Here is a 21,960-nt window from a genome sequence, read left to right as displayed (position 1 = left end):
CTGCATGGCATATTAAATTAGTTCTGGGTGATTGTCTTAGAGAGTTTGTGACATTTAGATACTATTGTTTCTAAAGAATGATTTAGACTTTAATGATGATATAAGACTTGACAAGTAGTGATAGAGATTGACATGGATAACAAAGTCAACTTTGTTTACTTATTTATTTACTTGCTTATTTGTTTACTTATTTATGTTTGTTTTTCATCTTTTATGTATTTATTTTATTTATTTCTTTATTAATTATTTCTTTATTTTTAAGATGAGACCACAGAGTAATACAAAAGATATCAAACTTTTCAAACTATTCTTGCTTTCTCATTTACTTTAGTGCTGGCAGACAACCTCAAGTCCAATCCAGGGATCAAGTGGCAGTACTTCAGCTCAGAGGAGGGAATTTTCACTGTGTTTCCTGCTCACAAGTTTCACTGCAAGGGCACATTCGAGCACAGGAGCAGGTACAAAGAGCTTTCTCTCTCTCTCTCTCTTCCACAGCAATTTGATGAACTATGTTTATTTTGATCAGAATTAGGAAAGGCTATTCCATGTCTCTGTGGCACCTAAAGCTAGTGTTTTCTTTAATAAACCTGTTCTTTCTTCATTATTTTTTCATTCTTAATTATATTATATAATATTGGCCTTGTATTGTTTGAGTTTACATTTTGAGTCACTCAAACCACTTAAAGATGTCGGCATGTTTAAGTGGAATGGGTGAATCACAGGTCATTTAATTGACCCGAGTAACCTCTTGTAGCACACATTCTTTTTCTTTGTGACTTAAACTTTTTTTTCTCTGTTCTTTTTTTAACTTTGGGTGTAAATGGTTCATGCAATATTACTAAAATACATTTCTGAAAAGGATCATACATATAGACGTATGCCCTCCTGAATGCTTCCACTGCCTCTCTTTCAGTTGTATTCCTTTTTTTCCTGTCTTTTCTTGTTCTTTCCCCCACTTTCCTTCACATCCCAGCTCCTGTTAAGTAAATAAACGCTTGAATTGATGGCAGCAGAGTGGTGATCGCTGTGCTTCTCGAGCATTTGGAAAGGATCAGCTTGTCTGGGCTCCGGCTGTCACACAGCTGGGGCCTGTTCAACTGACACGAACCCTACAGCTGCCTGCTTCAAGTGCACACACCATTCATATAGGTCCATGCTGCATGGCATATTAAATTAGTTCTGGGTGATTGTCTTAGAGAGTTTGTGACATTTAGATACTATTGTTTCTAAAGAATGATTTAGACTTTAATGATGATATAAGACTTGACAAGTAGTGATAGAGATTGACATGGATAACAAAGTCAACTTTGTTTACTTATTTATTTACTTGCTTATTTGTTTACTTATTTATGTTTGTTTTTCATCTTTTATGTATTTATTTTATTTATTTCTTTATTAATTATTTCTTTATTTTTAAGATGAGACCACAGAGTAATACAAAAGATATCAAACTTTTCAAACTATTCTTGCTTTCTCATTTACTTTAGTGCTGGCAGACAACCTCAAGTCCAATCCAGGGATCAAGTGGCAGTACTTCAGCTCAGAGGAGGGAATTTTCACTGTGTTTCCTGCTCACAAGTTTCACTGCAAGGGCACATTCGAGCACAGGAGCAGGTACAAAGAGCTTTCTCTCTCTCTCTCTCTCTCTCTCTCTCTCTCTCACACACACACACACACACACACACACACACTGTCCTTTAAGTTTTCACTCTGAACACTGATATACCCTACAGCAAGTAATTGAATCCCATGGTTATCACTGTCTTTAAGGCATGCTTGGTAATGAGACTTTCAATTTTTTTAACTTTAAATTTTTAACACATTCATGCCTCATCTAAGTACATATTTTTCCAACACTGCCTTTTTAAAAGAAGTTGTTTAGATTGATTCTATTTAGAAATCTTTAGAAATGTATCTATTATCTATTCATTTTTGTCTTTATAGTAGTAATTTTAATTAACGGATTTGTCTCTTTTCTCTGTCCCCATCTTTTAGCTAGAGACCAACTAAAGGTTATTTTCTCTTTTTGCACAAAAGCTAAGTTAACCGCCCTCACACTGTCATGGGCACCTCAGAATTTAGCGACTTGTGTGGCTGGTCTGTTTAATGTAGTTACAAAAGGCCTCATGCCCTTTACTGGAATGCAGGGTCGCCTCTACTAAACCCTACTGGAATCTGCTACACAGTGTTGTGGGCAATGTGTGCCTGTGCTGAAAGATGGGCTCATTTCTGATGGTGTTCCCACAACTTCTCTCCTCCTGTTTGAGATTGCACAAGAAACCCTGGTACTCAGGTTTTCAGCTTGATGTATATATGAGATTTAGGCATTATGGACAGCTTTTTCATAGTGTTGGAGTTGAAAAGGGTTTCCAAAAACAACACAATAGAGTGCAGGATCTCTTGCACAAGCACTGTAGTGAAGAGAGCGGGAATCACGGCAGGACTACACTTGGCTTCTTGCCGTCAGAGTCCAGGAAAAGTCGTTCTGCAGTGTTCTTGTGTTCTGCAAATAAGTAGATCGTAAATCTTTATTTCTGTGTGTTGGCAGGCCTGTGTATGTTTCGGCAGTAAGGCCGCAGTCGAAACATATTGTAGTGATCATAGACCATGGTGCCTCCGTCACTGAGACCCAACTCCAGATCGCCCGCGACGCTGCGCTAATCATCCTCAACTCCATCGATGAACATGATAAAGTAAGGAAATGACATCATCCTCATCAACATACACCATCCACTGATTGCATTTGTTCTTTTGGCACTCAACATTCTTTTTTTTTCTTCCCCCTCAGATCTCAGTGTTGACCATAGCAGATACTGTTCGTTCCTGCTCTCTGGATCAGTGCTACAAGAGCTTCCTCTCACCTGCTACCAGCGAGACAAAGAGGAAGATGAGCATCTTCATCAACAACATTAAAGTGTCTGACAGCTCTACCCAGCATGCACTGGGCTTCCAGAAAGCCTTTCAGTTGTTGAGGAACACAAGCAACGTCACTAGACAGCCGACTAGTAAGAGACAAAGCTTATGTACATTAGATTTGCTAACACCGTGTCATTTCCTACCTTTATTATGTATTTTTTGTTTAGTGTTAACAAAAGTGTTCTTTAATGTTTAATTATATATATATATATATATATATATATATATATATATATATTTGAATACACTTTAACTGAACGGTTGTGACCAGTAACTACAGGGTTTTCAGTTAACAGTTCAATTAAACAAAAATTTATTTTTTCTTTAAAAGATTTTAAATATTGAATTTTTTTTTTTAACGTCCTTTCTGAAAATTCTGTAATACTTTACTTAAAGCCTTTATGTATAATGCATTATAAAAGTAATTTTAATGCAGTAATTATGCCTTGTAATGCACCATTGTAATGGTCTAATGAATAATTGTAACCATAGTTATAATACATTATAATACTTATCTATTCATTGAACACTCTTTTAGAAAGTTGAATGCATTACACATGACACACAACCAATTTTAGAATAGTATAATGCATTTTAACTTTGGTTACAGTTATTTATGAAAATATATAATGCATTATAACATGCATTGTGAATAACTTTATAATGCATTGTACAGAAGGGCTTTAAGTAAAGCATTACCAAAAATTCTCTATGATCGTATTGAAATGCACACAATAAACCACACTAGCATACAGTCAGACAAGAGTCAACTATAATGAAGGTAGATTTTAACAGAAAGGCCAAATTGTTACCACAGAGACGTTGTCACATTTTTATTGGGGCAAGATGTCATGTATTATACAGAGTATCTAGGTGTTTATGGTCTCAAGTTGCCACGAGGTCGGTTATTATATTCAGTATGATTGATTATTGATCATCTTCCCTCCCACAGACACGGACATGGTGATAATCTACCTGTCATCAGGCGTCACCTCCCGAGACTCATCCGAGCACGAAAAGAGAGCAACCCTGAGCGTGGTCAAAGAGGAGAACCGCCACCTCAACAACTCTGTCATGATCCTCACCTACGCTCTCATGAACGGTGAGATATCGCCTAGGAGTGCAGCTTTTTTATTGGCTCTTTGTCTCGTAGCCAACGAGGCCTCATGGTGAACACCTTTGTGCATGTTTGTGCTTTTTCAAAATATGCTCAGCTGTTTTGACGCCCCTTCATCTTTCTTCTGGTTTTGTGTGTGCGCGTCTACTGTAAGAAACCACTCTCCATTATATTGCTCTCCTCAGCTGTTCCTCTCCCAGCATGTATTAGCCTGCAATTAGCATACATTACTTTGGCATCATGAAAATTTAAATGGAGATCATCGAAAGAAGAAAGAGAAATGCGACAATACATCAAAGGCCACTCAGTGACATGAAAGAGTGAGAAAGGCCTTTTTTATGCATTAGATGACTCAGAGATATGATTCAGATTGATTAGCTTGGCAATGCAGATTACGCTACTTTGACTAGGTATTGTGAGTCTCTGAAGGACACACACACACAGGGAATTACTCATATTTCCTTGTTTATTTAAAGTCTGGTTCATTTATGACAAGTTGTATTATATTCACATATTAAAACCTGTCACAGTATCAGATTAATAGACTCAAGTGTTGAAATTTATGTCCAGTCCAGTGAACAGTTCAACAGAATTGAATGTTCCTCGTTTGTTAAAGGTCCAAAACCACCATTTCATGATGGAAATAGAGTGTGTGATTTTTAGCTCTGCGGTTAAGTAATCCATGAGGGATATGAATGGCTTTCTATTACTGTGCTGCACTCTAAATGGGCCAGAGAAGCAAAACCTTTACAAAATGCCCACAATATCTGTGAAAATTTTGATAAATAGGTAGATTGAATTTGATTTTTGTTCCAAAACTAAGTAAGTGCACAAGAGACACATAGCACAGAGATATTGAGTAGAAATGTTCATTTTAATTTTTGTACAATTGTCCTCAGAAGGAGTAACGGGACTCAAGGAGCTGGCCTTCTTGCGAGACCTGGCCGAGCAGAACTCTCTTAAGTATGGGGTTCCGGATCGTTCTGCCCTGCCCGTCGTGAAGGGCAGTATGATGGTTTTGAACCAGCTCAGTAACCTGGAGACCACTGTGGGCCGCTTCTACATCAACCTCCCCAATCGAATGATCGACGTGGCCTCCTTCAGCTTGCCTTATGCGGACCAGATGGGAGACGGTAAGTTTAGATCTTGAACTTGGCATAAAGCTCAGGTCTGGCACATTAACATTCCCTCTGACAAACCATATGCACTCAGAAGACCTCAAAAGAAGTGGCTCTGAACCAGAAAGTTTCCATGGTGCTATATACTGTAAACTTAAACTATAAGTAAAGCCAAAAATCACAAATGCAGAGTCTGCTTTTATGGGGCTGCTAGACAGAAAGTCATTCTGGTGAAATTATAGCTTGATTGGAAATGATGCACAAGTGATATTTACCTTGATTTGTATTGCTTCATAAAAATGTCTCATATTTCATTCTTTAAATTTTGATAAAACTTTATTTGGCTGTGATGGAAATGATGCCTGAAAGAAATGAAGGAACAGTCATAATTTGATTTAAAATTAATACATTTTTTCATTTATTTTAATTTTTAGCTTAAATAGTCTGGGACAAGGTTAAAAAAATAAAGAAAATGTATAATTTAAAGATATATTTAAAAAACAATTGATGTTGTCAAGGAATTTTTAATATTTTTTTTATTTATATGGCCAAAGTTAATACCCAAGAAACGCATATCTATTTGAAACTTGGAAATAGTTTATTGTTGTTTTGGAGTATCACTGGCCTTTTCGCCATGGCTTGTACCTCACAGTTAATAATATTTCTTCATGAATTACTGTTTACATAGGTTGACATATTAGTATGGAGACAGAATCAAAGGAACTTCTGTTTTTCTGTTTGTAGGTTTCATCATGACCGTCAGCCGGCCATGCTACTTTGGGAACTTGTTGCTGGGTGTAGTTGGAGTGGATGTGAATCTGGCATACATACTGGAGGACGTGACCTACTACCAGGACTCCCTGGCCTCATATACATTCCTCATAGACAATAAAGGTAGGGAGATGCGTGTGCTGGTGATTGTTTTTGGTGGAGAACCACCTGGTTCCATTAGCCAAAATGAGCCAAACTTGTTTCATATATTTCTCTGTTTGCCTCACTTTAACTTGACTTTCTAACTTCACCATAAATGACTCAAAACACTGCACTGAAGGCCATTAACCATTTACCTCAGCTGTCCCACATTGGATGGCTCAGAGCCAGATCCATGGCTGACATCGTGCCAGTTTCTTGAAGTGGGAACTGCAGAAGTCTTTGGATTTGAACTTTTTAGGGAGAAATGACTTAAAATTAGTTTTTCCTTGAAAAGGAGCAGTAAAAGCACTGTCTTCTTGTGCAAATATTGTCCACCAAAGAATGAAATTAAGCTTTGTTGGCCTTATTTTGATTCTTACCTCATTCTGCTCTAAATAACATCTATTCGTTTTTCCATGATTTCCCCCAGCAGGGTGACGTTTCTCTGAATTCACAACGCTGTTAACCTCCACTTAGTACATATTAAAACAATTTGATAAGCCCACTAGAAATTGCCGCTTTGCACTAAAAGGGTGTGTTGTATTACATATGTAATAAAATGAGGGTGATTATCTGTTCCTTAGAGTATACAGTCTATCCTAATGACTGGGATAATGAAGTGGCACCTGCTGTCTCCAGCTGTTCAGTAACGAGTCGTGATAGAACTGCCTCTCAGTTCTTTTTAAAAGGAAGTCTCTCCCTGTGTTGTGCAGGCCACAGTTTTTGCGTTTAACCTAGTAGTTGAAAATCTTGACTGGTAACTGAAGTTTCTAATTCAGTTCTTTAAGTAAATAATTTAAATGTTAAGTTTTGAAATTTTGTTGTACGCATTTGTCATTTTTATTTAATTTCTTTATTTTTAAAATGTGTATAAGTAGTATTTATAAAGTTTTAGCTTTTAGTTTTGGATCTGTTTTTAGTTGTTTTAATACTACAAATAAATAATTATTTAATAGTCATTTAGTAAATTCTAATGGTCAGAGAAATGAAGGAAAATGGTCATGTTTTTTCCCCCCACACACACACACAAAAAAACTTTGTTTAATTTAAAGTTTAAGTTTATTAGTTTTTTCATTTTTTAATTTAATTTAATTTAATGTTTGAATATCTTTCAGGCTACACGCTCATGCATCCGTCACTCACCCGTCCTTACCTGATGACAGAAGCTCCCCTCCATACAGACATCATCCACTATGAGAACATCCCAGGGTTTGCTGCTGTGCGTCAAAATATCCTCAGGTGAGGGTGTATGGGATGCCAAAAAGACCTGGGTATCTGCAGTTGCTAGAGTTTACTGTGTTACTCACATGATTGCTAAGCTCATGTTGTGTGTTTCTTGTTAGTCTGCCTCTGGGTAGCCAGGTCATTGCTGTGCCTGTCAACTCCTCTCTGTCTTGGCACATGAATCGCCTACGTGATCCCAGTCGAGATGCCTACAATGTCAGCTACGCTTGGAAATTGGTAAGCTATTCCTCCACAGTGGAACAAGCATTGGTTTAGTGCAGACTGAGGGAAAACCAGACTGTGTAGAGTCACCATTCTATGTCTGTCTGTCTGTTATTTTATTTATTCTTTTTTTTGTATTTTTACTCATTTTACTTATCTTGATCTCTGTTTTGCAGGTTCAGGACACTTCGTTTATCTTGTGTATAGTTTACGTTCAGCCGGAGATCCCGGTGAAGCAACTGAAAAATATGAACACGGCCCCTAGCAGCAAACTCCTGTACCACCGCCTGGATCTGCTGGGGCAGCCCAGCTCCTGCCTCCACTTTAAACAGCTCGCTACAGTCGGTAAGCTCAGACGAAACATTAATATAATCTTTACATCTTGTAAAAAAAGAAAAAAAAGTACATGCTATTCTTGTATGTTGTTAGGATTTACCATGCAGAGCTCATGTTTCTCTGAAAATGGAGTGAGAGATTTTTTAAAGATATTTATTTTTTCATAAATCAAATATCAAAAGGTTTTTTGCATTCTTGCTCAACAAGTGAATTTTTACTAACAAAGCCCAAATAAATGTTTTACTGTACCAGTGTACCAACTCAAATCTGTACCTGCTCGAAGTCAACCGCTTTCGAATGCTCCTGTGTGTTTTTATTTGTGCGCGCTCTGGTTTTGTATTACAAAACCAAAAGTATCTATTTACAACGTTTTTGCAGCGTTGAGTATTCTAGCCAATCACAGGCATCTCTGTTGAAAGCAGTGGCCAATCAGAACATTGCCATTGATATTGCATAATTTTATAACATTTTCTGTAAATCATTTTTAAATTCTCACCCTGACAAGACATAGTAGCACTATTTTTTTATATAGACGATGCATAAAAAAAGTGTATGTATAGGCACACACACACACACACACACATATGAAGAGTTCAGATGCAAAAGTGCTATCTGAAATTTTCTTCTAAAATGGGCATTTTTATCAGGCTCCTATATTTGTTCAGTTATTTCACTTTAATTACATAGAAAAGGACCTGTACGGTACATTGCCATTAGAGTCAAATTACTGAACCTAAACATAGGAACCTGATAAAAATGCTCATTTTAGATGAAAATTTCAGATGGCACTTTGATGGTTTTTGCATCTGAACTCTTCATATACACTCTTAAAAATAATGGTTCCAAAAGGGTGTTTTGTGCATTGCCATAGAAGAATCATTTTTGGTTCCCCAAAAAACCTTTTAGTGAACAGTTTTAAATTCTAAAGAACCTTTCTCCAGTATATACTCCAGTAGAACCTTTTGGGCAATGGAGGGGTTCCCTGAATGTTAAAGGTTTTTCTACATATATATATATATATATATATATATATATATATATATATATATATATATATATATACACACAGTATATACACTGTATATTACTAATGTTTTTTTTTTGTTTTGTTTTTTTGAAAGAAGTCTGTTATGCTCACCATGGCTGTGATTATTTAATCAAAAATACAGTAATATTGTTAAATATTATTATAATATTATTTTAATGTATTTAATGTAATTTATTCCTTTGGCAAGCTGAATTTTCCGCAGAATTTCCATAACTCCAGTCTTCAGTGTTACATGATCATTTTAATATGCTGATTTGGCGCTTAAGTAATATTTCTTATCTATTCTAAATGTTGAAAATGATTGTGTTTATTTTTTCATGGTTCTTTGATAAATAGAAAGTTCAAAAGAATATAATTTATTTATTTTATTAGTCTTTACTGTCACTTTGGATCAATTTAATGTGTCCTTGCTGAATAAACATTAATTTCTTTCCTAAATAAATAATCTTTGAACAGTGAACCTTTTTTGTAAGTTACTGTTACTAAGGGATAATTGATAATGGTTAGGGGCTAATATAATTAAGCAGAATTAAACTGAATTAAATATAATTAAACTGATTCATCTCTCTTTTTTTCACAGAGAGTCCCACAGTGATGTTGTCTGCTGGTAGTTTCTCCTCTCCATATGAGCACTTGAGTCAGCCAGAGACCAAGCGCATGGTGGAGCACTACACGGCTTACCTGAGTGACAACACCCGGCTCATAGCCAACCCAGGCCTGAAGGTACACACAAACACACACTTACTGCACATCTCAGCAACACATGTCTCATAGCCAACCTGGGAATGGCTCAATCTTTCACAGTTAGTGGTCACATGGATGGTTTCTCAGTCCTAACTGGCAGTTGTTAGTTGGCAGTCTTCCTGTCCTCTTTAATTCTTCTTTTTCATTAGGGAAATGCTGTGCACCAGTCTTTATGATTCTCTGCTTAGTAGAATTCTTTAACACCCCCCTACTTTGGTCTTCCAGTCTTCTGTGAGAAATGAGGTGATGGCCACCAGTCACGTGACAGATGAATGGATGAGTCTTATGGAGATGAGCAGCCTCAACTGCTACATTGTGAGGCGTTACATAGCAACGCCCAATGGGGTGCTGCGGATTTACCCCGGTTCGCTCATGGACAAAGCCTTCGATCCCAACAGGAGGCAATGGTAAGATTTGAGCCTCAGGACGGAGGTCTTCAAACTCCTAGTGGGACACTGGACAACAGATCCCACAGTCTGTTAACTAAGCTTAGCAAACTGCCAGATTCCCAAGAAGGTATTTTGTGTCCATATGCAGCCGCACACACTGCAAAGAAAGAAAGAACGTTTTTTTTAATAAATGTTGTTTTTAAGATTGTATGGGAAAAAAACAAAACAAGCTTTGATCAATTTGTACATTTTTGTTTAAAATGTAGTCTAATTAGTGATCCTTTTGTCTTTTAGGTACCTACATGCTGTAGCCAATCCTGGTCTCATCACTTTTACTGGACCCTACCTGGATGTTGGTGGGGCGGGTTATGTGGTCACCATTAGCCACACCATCCACGCCTCTAGGTCAGTTGTTTAAGGGTCACATTTCAAATTCAAACCTACTGGATCTCAACCAGGGGGCCTCAGCAAGCTTCCACAGGATAATTAATTTAAGTAATACATTATTATTAATATATTAGAAATGTTCTAACACTTAATGAAAATGTGGAATCACAAAATGTATTGTGGTTAATTAATTTTATATATATATATCTGTATATGTATCTGTATACTCCCTGTTTCTGTTAATAAGAAAATATTTCAAACAAGCAGTTTTGTCATAATTATGTAAGAATAGTGGAGACACGGGAGTCAAAAAGCTGGTTTAGACACATCATTTGCTATGCGTTAAAGCTTTTATAGTGTGGATATTAATTTATTTTTGCTCAGTCAGACACAGTTTTTTATGCTTGCATGGATCAGTCTTTAAAAACGATAACATAAATAACTTAAATATAGCGTATTAAATAAATAGGTCAACCATAACATGAAAATATTACTCACTCTCAAGATCTTTTCTTTTCTCTGATGAAATGGCCAATGCTTTATACTGTCAAGCTCCTAAAATGAATAAAAAGCACCTTACTATATAGTATGAGAAAGCTGTTTGAAACTGGCAGTGTTCCAAAATGTCTGGTGTAGATAAAGAGTGTTTGCCCTCCACGTTTTCCAATCAGTTCTCTCTTAAGAGGAGGAAATGTGACTATGGAGTGTGCGATCTGATCTAAAGCTCCATTGCGGTGACCCATCACATTGTAGATCTCCTCATTCTTCATATTGTTCAACACACTTATCTGCCTCCTTTCCCAGTTCCCAAAAGGCCTCCGGTTACACAGTAGCGGTTATGGGCATAGACTTCACTCTGCGCTACTTCTACAAAGTTCTGTTGGATCTTCTGCCCATCTGCAACCAGGACAAGGGCAACAAAATCCGGTAAGGTCTTCCCACCAAACACAACCCCCATCTCATTTCTTCTCAAACTCTCTAGTGTTTGCCAAGACCCCAGTGTGCCGGCTGTGGTGTCCAGCATAGTGCCTGAAGCTATCGATGCCCCACAGAGGCTCTTTAAAGCTCTTTCAAATGAAACTAATCAGATTTGCTTCTGTTGGAAAAGAGGCATTCACTTAGTCTTCTCTGCATGCTTCTAAGCTCCCTCTTTTAGGATAGGAGATAGAATGAGAACGATCTGAGGTGGGGATCAAGAAACAGTGAGGGAGGGCTGGACGTAGAGAGAGAGGAGAGATGAGAAGGGAAAAGTATAAAAACTGGAAAACTTATTTGATTTATTTATTAATTTTTCAAAAAATTAATTAAAATTGAGTGGCGCTTGCCTCTGCAAAAGTCACTGCAATGATACTAGGGTGTTGTTGCAGTTGTCAAGATTTTCTAATCACTAGGTGGTTGCTTATGATATTCAGAGAACCAGCTTAAGCTGAAGTCACAAGCCTAATTTTATTTTTTAGCCATGTAGAGTAAATGAGCACAAAGTTAAAATTTTATACACTACTAAAATATTTGAGCACAACACCATTAAACTGTGTGTAAACATATATTTATGGGAACCTCTGACCAGGAAGAATGGTTGGAAAAAAATGGCAGAAGGATTACATCATGATAAACAACTTCTGATGATGCTACAACATAAACAACAACTTAAGCTTTTAAGCACAGTGTGCGTTCATGCCAAGGTTTAACAAAAAATATAAATGAAAACAAATTTTCCAGTTTGTTCCATTAATATTTATTTCCCCTTCTAATTTTAGATGCTGTTCCTGAATATAAAACGACTAAAAATCAACAAAAATACTTACAAAATAAATAAAACTTTTGGAATTACACAATGTAATTTTTTTTCATTTATTTTTATTATTGTAATTATAATTTAGTAACTTTTTTACACCTAATTTTTGTAAATGAAGTACTGTTGGGGACAGTTGGAGTCTTGCAATCAAAAAGGTAGATAGCCACTGATTTAGACTTTAACAAGTATAATGGATTTTCATGCTTATTTTTGTATCATATATAAATAGAAATCTAAATTTGTAGTCACTAAATAGTCCAGTAACTAGTAGTCACTAAGGCCCTAGTGTGAAATTTGTAACTTTGTTTAGAATAGTAATAGCACACTTCTCCTCAATAAGCCATGCAATTTGCTGTATCATGCATGTCTGTAGCACAACATCCTTAATAATAAGCAGTAGTAATGCTTGCCTTTGCAAGCAGCACAAATAAACCCTACTGATGCAATCTATAAACGATTTTCAGGACTGACTGAAAGACACAAAGGGAGATAAGCTGATTAGGGCTGCATTCCAGAGACATCCTGTTATGTTAGGTGCCAGTGCCCCCATTTTTCCCTCACTCCCTTCTTTTCTGTCTCTCTTTTACCCTTCCCTGTCATTCCTCTCTTTTTCTTTCTTCTTAACTTTATTTCTACCAGTTTGTCTCTTTCTTTGTCCCTCTTCACGCTCTCTCTGTCTCTTTATCTGTCTGTGCTGTGGAGGCCTCAGTGTTCTTTGAGTTTGCAGTGCTATGGTCATTAAACAGGATTAGTGACGTGGAATGCTTCAGTGTGCCACACAATAACCTGAACTGTTCTGAACTGCAGATGGTACCCTGTGAACATACAGGAAGCCATCTACTGTTTGCTTCCACCTTTCCCCTCTAAATGTCATTTTGGATCTTTGTACAGGCTCAGAGTGCTTGATCCTGATGGTCTTGGTCTTTATGTATGTGTAGGTGTTTTATCATGGAGGACAGAGGCTATCTGGTGGCCCATCCGACTCTGATTGACCCGAAGGGCCACGCTCCAGCAGAACAGCAACATATTACTCATAAGGTAAGGAACTTTACCGCTCTTGAACAAGAAACTAGGCATTTTTATGCTTTTGTCCTTAGAAAAAAGGGGCGTGCTTATATTCTTTAGCCATGTTATATTAAAAGATTGGTAATGAAACTGAAAAACAAACTTATTGAGTTCATCGTTTTCTCCTGTTTTGCTTGACTTTAGGAGCCTCTAGTGGCCAATGACATTCTCAACCATCCCAACTTTGTGAAGAAGAACCTGTGTAATAGTTTCAGTGATCGTACTGTGCAGCGCTTCTACAAGTTCAACACCAGCATTGTGGTGAGTGGAGTCTCATATGAATTAGTTCATATCAGACAACTGTGAATTCTGTTTGAAGTGATAATCCTGCTTTTTTTTTTTTACCATGCAAGGTTAGTCAGCATCATGTATTAATGATGTTAGGATGCCACCTAGTGGAGTTTATTTAAATAGTGGTAATAGCAGATGTGCTTTCTAGTATAACCAGCTGTTGTGGAAAGACTGTTATGAAATCAAATGATGGTTTATGGCTAACTGTGTCTTTGTCATTTTTCAGGGTGATCTGACAAACCTTGTGCATGGCAGTCACTGCTCAAAGTACCGGCTCACTCGTATCCCAGGAACCAATGCGTTTGCTGGTATTGTGAATGAGACCTGTGATTCACTGGCCTTCTGTGCTTGCAGTACTGTGGATCGTCTCTGTCTTAACTGCCACAGGTAATGTGTACTCTCTGCACAACTCTTCTAATAACATTCTGTATTCGCGGTCTATTCATTTATGTAAATATTAAGGCATAGCTATATTAAATTATTTACACAACTGTTCAAAAGTTAGGGGTTGGTAAGGTCTTTAAATGTCTTATTTATTTATTTATTTAAATATAAAAAAAAAACAGTAGTATTGTGAATTATTTTTTACTATACTTTTTTTTTTCTTTTTCTATTTTAAAATATTTTCACCCGGTTTCACAGACAAGGCTTAGTCCAAGATTAAAATGTGTGTCTGGGCTTTTACCTGAAAGAAACTTGCACTGACATCTCTTAAAATATGTCAGTGCCATTGTTTTGTCTCAAGATGTAATGTTATTTTCTAAGGCACGTTTATAAAAGATACTTAAATGTCCTAATTAAACTATGGCCTAATCCTGGCTTAACCTAGAAGGCCAATGCGCTGCAGAGTTTAGCTCCAACCCTGATCAAACTCACCTACCTGTGATTTTCCAATGATCCTGAAGACACTGATTAGCATGCTCAGGTGTGTTTGATTAGGGTTAAAGCTAAACTCTGCAGGAAAGTGAATCTCGTGGGCCAGATTTGAGGATCCCTGGTATAAATGATCAATTATGCAAATAAAATATATAAAGTACACTCAAAAATAATAGTTCTATTATTTAAATTATAAATGTAAAAATTTTGTATTGCATATAACATTTCCACACTGTTTCAGTGTTTATATATATATATATATATATATGTATGTGTGTATGTTTATCAAAAATTGATATCAAGAATTGTGAAATTTCATTGGTATCTAAATTTTGATATCATAGCAGCCTTATTTCCAGCAAATATACTTAATAACTATAGCTCTATCATGAAAAAAACACACTCTGAAGGTGTGTGATATCAAATTGAGTTAATTGTGATAACAATCTTGACCAAAATAATTGTGATTATGAATTTTGCCATAATCAAGCAGCCCAAGTGATCTCTGACAAAGAGTCTGGTGACGTCAACCTGAAAAGGAAAGTTGTTTCAGAGGAAGAGCAAGTAAAAGTCACTTTAATGAGGGAAAAATTATTGAGTGCACATTTAAAGTGTGCTACTCCTTGCTAATGAGATACTAAAGCACAGTTGACCGCTAAAAGGACCTTAGAAGGATATAAAAGTAATTTAAAGAGCTGAATTCTCTCTTCCCTTGCAGTTGCTCCCTCATGTCTAAGCTAAATTCAACCTCTATATATGCACGACTTGGAAGCATAGCTTGCATGCAATATAAATCTGTCTGAATCAGTCTGTGAGAAGTGCTGCGGTTTTCTGTTTTGTAGTTACATCTGCAGAATCTGCATTCTAGAAATGAATAGACTTGCAGAATCTGCATTCTAGAAATGAATAGATTTGAATGCTATATTCCCTTGAATTGGCTTTCTTCAGTTTTTTTAATGTCTGATGGGCATTCGTGAGCAAAAATTGATTTGAAGAGATTTGATGTCTGCCTTCTTTTTTTATGAGAAAGACTTAGGACCAAAGGAGAAGACAAAGACATATTACATCAAATCTGTTCAGTGTTGCTCCATCTTTCTAATCTTCTCTTATGCCTGTCTTTCTGTCTCTCTCTTTCATCAGAGATGTCTGTCAGGATGTCCAACTTGGACAACGAGCGAGATGACAGAGATGAAGACAGTCACGAAGACAGAGGAATAAGTAAGATACCCGCCTGCCTGCCTGGCACAGCTTCACACTAATTAACACAGAAAACCTTTAATGCCCATTTCAGCATTAGTAATTACACTGAGGGTTTTTTTGCACATAAAATCTGCAGTATTATACTTTGTACCATTAATGCTGTTTTTCACTGATTTAGTGCATCAGACACCAAATGGGTGATAATCCGTGAATTCTTTGTGTACGGTTTGCTGTTTTATTCTCCTACCTAGAGTAAAAAGCGAGCATTCATGCTCACAATGGTACTGTGTCATTCTTGTGTGATAATTGCTTCAAACAGCCATGTGGGTTAGTCTGATGTCGTAATTGGTCTCATCTTTAGTGACAATATGATAATGTGTTCCTGATCGGCATTCTTGTTCCGTTGTACATTTTATAATCAGAAGCATCTGATTTACATCACAAAGTTGTTTTAATTAGATTTTGTGCTATGCATAACTGTAAGAAACATACTTTATGAAACATCATGCATAACTGTAAGAAATCTAAATGAATAACAGTCAGTATGTATATAATACTGATTATCAGTGCAGAGCAAAGAATTGGAAATGTGGAAAAATGTAAATACTGTACTCCTACTATCGACTCCGTTTTTAAAAACAGACAAAACATTCAGAAATGTACTTACAATGGTCGCTTGTCCAATTGACTACCATTGTAAGTGCATAACAGTTACTGCATTTATTTTAATTTTATGAACTTGGGTACAAGAAAAATAATTTGCTGTTGTAATCAATCTTATGCCAAAAATGGTGCTGTTTGAGCTCAACTTTGGTAACTGAACCCAAAATATTTCTATTAATTGAAGCTCGAATGCAACCCTTAAACAGGATCCAAAAAGTTTTCTCGAAGGCAAAATCTAAAATTGTTTGGTAACAGTTTGCTGACCTCTGACTCAGAGACTTATAATTTAAATTATTAAAATATGGTTCCATTCCATACAGAGATCTTGAACAAACAATAAACAACATTTTATAGCAGTTGTTCATTTTATAAATTAATTATTTTTCAATGTTAAACCATGTTTGTTCAGTATACATTAATATTAATTTATACAACTGTAAATGTAAAAATACATCAAAATATGTATAAATTAACAAAGATTTTGCAAAAAAATTTCAACAATTCTGTGTTTTTCTGTCAATATGGGGTGCTGTGTGTACATTAATGAGGAAAAAAAAATAACTTAAATGATTTTAGCAAATGGCTGCAATATAACAAAGAGTGAAACATTTAAGGGGGTCTGAATACTTTCCGTATCCACTGTATATGATATGATATGATATTCCTTATGTATTACCAGAACAATGTTTTTGTTTTTTGTTGGTAAAAGATATTTAGACGATATTTATATTTTACTACAATATTTATGTTACAAAGATTCTCAACTATGGTATGAAAGATATTAGAGAATGATTTTGATGATTTATAGTTTACACAATATGTGCATAAACATGGCCAAAAATTGTGTTTCCTATTATAATCAATGTATCTATTAATTGTCTTTAATTTGCATATTAATGTGATCTTTGGGCAACGTGCAATGAAAAAAAAGAAGCATAATAATGAGAGTAATAAACTTTTCGCATAACATCTCATATTTCATAGAGCTATTGATATACAATTTCTTTCCCTATTCACTTATTATGTCTCCCTAAAATGCCTGATAAGTATATCCTGGTGTCCACTACAGTGGACATGTATGAAACTGATGCATGTCATATTCTGCTTTGAAACCCCACTAAAGTTGTCCTGAGATGTTCGTTCATGGCAAACACTTTGAAAATTAGTCAGATTTAAATGATAGTTGCAAAATATTGTCATATTTCCATGAGAGTGCTAAATTTGATCATTCGGTCAATATCAGACATTTTTAAAGACCAGGGGGAGGATGTGTTAATGATCAAACCTCCAAACAATTGTTATCTCTGAAAATCCCTGAATGTGCTCTGTACAGGACATCCAGAGTCCAAAATGTGGCATGTATGGTCTCAGAAAACTGCTAAAATATAATGTCTTCTATAGAGGACAGAAGTAAATGCCTGGGTCCCAGGAAGTTATGCAATTAACATACATATATACACACATTTTTGAAAATCTTTTGTAAGACATCTTTTTGTATTTTTCCTCATTGTTTACTGAGTTCATCTCCAGTGTAACCTTTTATATGAGAAGTATCTACAAGTATGTTATTGCCTTTTAAATTTGCTGTACTCGTACACTATGCTGGCCAGCTGGAGACCCAAGTGTTTTATTGTTATATGACCATTTGGCTCTGTTTCTCTCTCTCTCTCTGCAGTTAGTAACACTCGATTCATTGCTGCTGTTATTGAGAGGCGCACACACAGTCCAGAACGACGACGGAGATACTGGGGGCGGTCAGGGACCGAAAGTGACCATGGTAAGAGCGTGTATGTGCACTCCTTCTTTAAAGTCTAAAGGAAAAACGATATTAGTAAGTCTGAAAAGATCCTTTTGAAATAAGGGTCAAAGAAAAATTCAAAGGCGTGACCATCAAATTTCTCACCTAAGAATATAGTGAGAGTTTTATTATTGAAATAAAGCAAAGCCAGGGTGTTCAGTGTATGCTTGTGTTCGGCCTCTATTTCATTGGCGGCTCCAGTCTTGGGTTACATGGAGTCTTCAGTGCATGCTAAATCTGCCGCCCCTCAGGGACGAGGCTTTCTGGAGATCATTGTGTAACCAGCAAGAGGAGAAAGGGCAGCCCTATTCCACAAGGAGAGGTGCAATGACAAAAGTGCAAAAGACCTGGAGGAAGAAAGCCAGCAAAGTGGGTAGATTGAGAGATGCGAGAACAGTTAGAGGTGGCAAAGACCAAGTACAAAAAGTTTATTCCCTGTATTTTTATTTGGCAGGGTTAAAGTTCGCCTCCCACTGGCTGCTCAGTCATCCAGCTTAAGGGGTCGTTTTAAAGCAATATCGATTTGGCTTTTGAGCGTGTGTATGCAGGAGAACAGCACCGAAACCTTTTCCTGTGCGCTCTGACTCATTACCGCTCCACCAACACAGAGATTTTTCGCCAGGAGCAACGTAGATATAGGAGTATTCGCTTCAGATCGAGGTTTAAATTTCTCTAAACAGAAATGTGTTTTCTGCCAGGAACTGGGATGCTTTTTAGTACTTGTTTGATTGCTTGGCTCTTTGATATGTTTAGGGATAGATCCTGATCCAGAATTGGTATCCCAGCTCTTTCATTCTCACTGAAGAGTTTCAAAGCTGATTCCAGATCTGTTCTGAGATGGCTCATGCAAACATTGATCAAAGTCAGGATCATAAGAGGTTTTTGACCTTTCTTTTCACCTCAGACCCCATTTCAGATGTCACATGTGGCTGAACGTTTGGCCATCTGACAGCAGGACAAGACCTTTTTTGTGCTCTCTGTATTGGGCCTTAATTTAATTCAGAATGTGCTGTGACTGTTATTATGTTAAGTTTCCAACTGTTTGTTTTTTTGTATGCATTGTGAGCTCCTCTCCCACTGTACAAGTTTAGTTGTTAGCAACTGTCTAATCTATTATTCACTTCAGCTACTTCATGTGTCTTTTGTATTGTTGTCTAAACAGGAACATCAGCAGTTTGACGGGAAAATAGATTTGGGTAGATAACAATAACATTGACATCAGCTTCTTCTTTCAACAAGATTTTAAGCTCAAATTTATGTATAAAGGAAGGTGTATGTTTCAGATGATAACTCATCAACATTTAACGAAATTTTTAAATCACTTTTTTTTTCTTTTCAGGTTGAGGCATCCAGTTTTGAAAGTAGAAATATTCTATGTAGACTCAATATAAAGTCTGTATGTTTAAAACTGTATAATAGGTGTAGTTGGAAGTAGGTGTCAAGGCATTGTTCCCCAATCCAGAACTGTTGCAATGAGACAAACTGATAATATGAACACTACTTTGCACTATTGCCATTCCTCTGCACCACAACTTCATAATTATTATAATCATTACTGCTACTATATGAATACATTTATAACAAATAGCTGTTTTTTTAATTATAATTTTGCATTGCACTGATTATAACATTTTTATTTGTATCCCTGATCTGTATTATTTTCAATATATTTACATATTATGTTTTTATTAGGATTCTGTACACTGCTGTTAAAAAGTTTGTGTGCAGTAAGATTTTTTTCTTAAATGAATACTTTATTTGGCAAGGATGCAGTAAATTGATCTAAACTGAGAGTAAAGACTTTATGAATTTAGATTTTTTTTTTCAACTGTGATATAAAAATCTTTCTTGAATACTAAAGCAGCATATTAGAATGATTTCTGAAGGAACATTTAACACTGAATAATTGAGTAATGGTTGCTGAAAATTCAGCTTTTCTATCATAGGAATAAATTACATTTTAAAATGTATTAAAATAAAAACAGTTATGCTACATTTTTAAACTGTTTTTACTATATTTTGAATATACTGTATATATATATATATGTGTGTGTGTTTCAGATAAGTACAAAATGAGATTAATATGTTCCTTTAATATCTTTGGGTTTTATGTGAGGAGTGTGAGATTAGAATGGATTAGGATTCATTAGGATGATTAGTTTAATGAGCAATTTAAATTATCATGTTTGTAACTAGTTTCCATAAGCGATTATTACAAAATGACAGAGATATAGCTAGGTTCAAATTTCCATTCTCAGTTTAAAATTTCTCTTCAGCTGTTGTTTTAGAGATACAAAAAACTGTTAGATACACTCGTTTTTTTAATAAATCTGCAAAAATGTCAACAATTCTGTGTTTTTCTGTCAATATGGGGTGCTGTGTGTACATTAATGAGGGAAAAAAATGAACTTAAATGATTTTAGCAAATGGCTGCAATATAACAAAGAGTGAAAAATTTAAGGGGGTCTGAATACTTTCCGTACCCACTGTATATATATATATATATAAAATGTACTTTTTTCCCCCACACAATATATTTTCTTTAGAAATGGTCAAATAGTTTTATTGCAATTCAAAACTGCTCTTACTGCTTAGCGTCATGTCACATTATGCTATCACGAGTTTGTCAGATAAGTACAAAATGAGATTAATATGTTCCTTTAATATCTTTGGGTTTTATGTGAGGAGTGTGAGATTAGAATGGATTAGGATTCATTAGGATGATTAGTTTAATGATCAACTTAAATTATCATGTTTGTAACTAGTTTCCATAAGCGATTATTACAAAATGACAGAGATATAACTAGGTTCAAATTTCCATTCTCAGTTTAAAATTTCTCTTCAGCTGTTGTTTTAGAGATACAAAAAGCTGTTAGATACACTCGTAGAACATTTAAGATTCACAGTTAATTTATACTGTATAATTAAATTAAATGATAAATTCCGAAAATATTGATTGGGATTCCTTGTCTATTTATATGTAGGTTACAGCACCATGAGCCCTCAGGAGGACAGCGAGAACCCGCCCTGCAACAATGATCCTCTGTCTGCGGGCGTTGATGTGGGCAATCATGACGAGGACCTCGACCTGGACACACCTCCACAGACAGCTGCTCTTCTCAGCCACAAGTTCCACCCCTATCGGCACCCCCACACACACCACCCCCTGCACTTGCACACGCATCATCTCCAGGCTGCCGTCACCGTGCACAGTGTGGATGCCGAGTGCTGATCCTGCCCACCCCTGACCCCAAACCAACCGCCAACCCTGCCTTTGATGCCACTTCTAACTTCAGCCACCTCCTCCATTCAGGCCCTGCATCCTCCAAAACCAAGGAGAGAACCTTAACTCCCAACTCTCCCTAGGCATCTGCTGATGGCGGTCAGAGGTGTTGTGTGCATGTCGACCATGGGGGCGAACATTTGACCTCTGTAGAGGTCATTAAGGAGTGCATTTGGCAGATGCATACAATACAAAGCTCCTTATGTTTTTTTTTTTTCCCAAGAAACAATGAAGATGAAAAGATTATTTTTCTACTATTTATTTAACAGGAGTGGAAAAAAAGGAAATTAACTGACAGACTGAATTTGTCTGCTTTCTATTAGGCCTATAGAGCCCATTTTAGGACCTGGCCCAGGTTTTCTCCTCGACTAGACTGCGAAGCAGCCTTGAAGGATTCGATTCATGGCACATTTGAGTCATCCGCATGCCATGAGAATTTCTTGTGGGGAGAGTAAACAAAACATTTCAAGGAACGATAGACACAAATGCCTGCGCTGCACATCAAGGAGATGTGAAAATGTGGCGTATTCTGAGGAGCTGTCACTCACTGTTTTTTTTTTTTTGACGGTGTGAGAT

The 21,960-nt window shown here is 36.3% G+C and overlaps 1 protein-coding gene across 1 annotated transcript in view; it reads left to right on the top strand.

Moving 5' to 3' along the window:
* LOC107591197 (VWFA and cache domain-containing protein 1-like) overlaps positions 1–21,595 on the top strand; it is a 63,452-nt gene extending 41,857 nt beyond the window's left edge. Inside the window, exons 5-24 of the mRNA XM_016280278.1 lie at positions 332–458; positions 2,549–2,693; positions 2,789–3,005; positions 3,869–4,018; positions 4,933–5,166; positions 5,896–6,045; positions 7,179–7,302; positions 7,407–7,524; positions 7,686–7,854; positions 9,474–9,616; positions 9,863–10,044; positions 10,321–10,431; positions 11,218–11,340; positions 13,147–13,246; positions 13,418–13,534; positions 13,791–13,951; positions 15,159–15,211; positions 15,581–15,658; positions 17,979–18,080; positions 21,086–21,595. Coding sequence (XP_016135764.1) covers positions 332–458; positions 2,549–2,693; positions 2,789–3,005; positions 3,869–4,018; positions 4,933–5,166; positions 5,896–6,045; positions 7,179–7,302; positions 7,407–7,524; positions 7,686–7,854; positions 9,474–9,616; positions 9,863–10,044; positions 10,321–10,431; positions 11,218–11,340; positions 13,147–13,246; positions 13,418–13,534; positions 13,791–13,951; positions 15,159–15,211; positions 15,581–15,658; positions 17,979–18,080; positions 21,086–21,333 — 2,852 coding nt within the window. The 3' untranslated portion in view covers positions 21,334–21,595. The remainder of the gene's footprint in view (positions 1–331; positions 459–2,548; positions 2,694–2,788; positions 3,006–3,868; positions 4,019–4,932; positions 5,167–5,895; positions 6,046–7,178; positions 7,303–7,406; positions 7,525–7,685; positions 7,855–9,473; positions 9,617–9,862; positions 10,045–10,320; positions 10,432–11,217; positions 11,341–13,146; positions 13,247–13,417; positions 13,535–13,790; positions 13,952–15,158; positions 15,212–15,580; positions 15,659–17,978; positions 18,081–21,085) is intronic.
* The last annotated feature ends 365 nt before the right edge of the window (positions 21,596–21,960 follow it).

Source organism: Sinocyclocheilus grahami, unplaced genomic scaffold, assembly GCF_001515645.1.
Source record: "Sinocyclocheilus grahami isolate Dianchi unplaced genomic scaffold, SAMN03320097.WGS_v1.1 scaffold138.1, whole genome shotgun sequence".
Taxonomy (NCBI): domain Eukaryota; kingdom Metazoa; phylum Chordata; class Actinopteri; order Cypriniformes; family Cyprinidae; genus Sinocyclocheilus; species Sinocyclocheilus grahami.
This window is presented reverse-complemented; position numbering and strand designations above follow the sequence as displayed.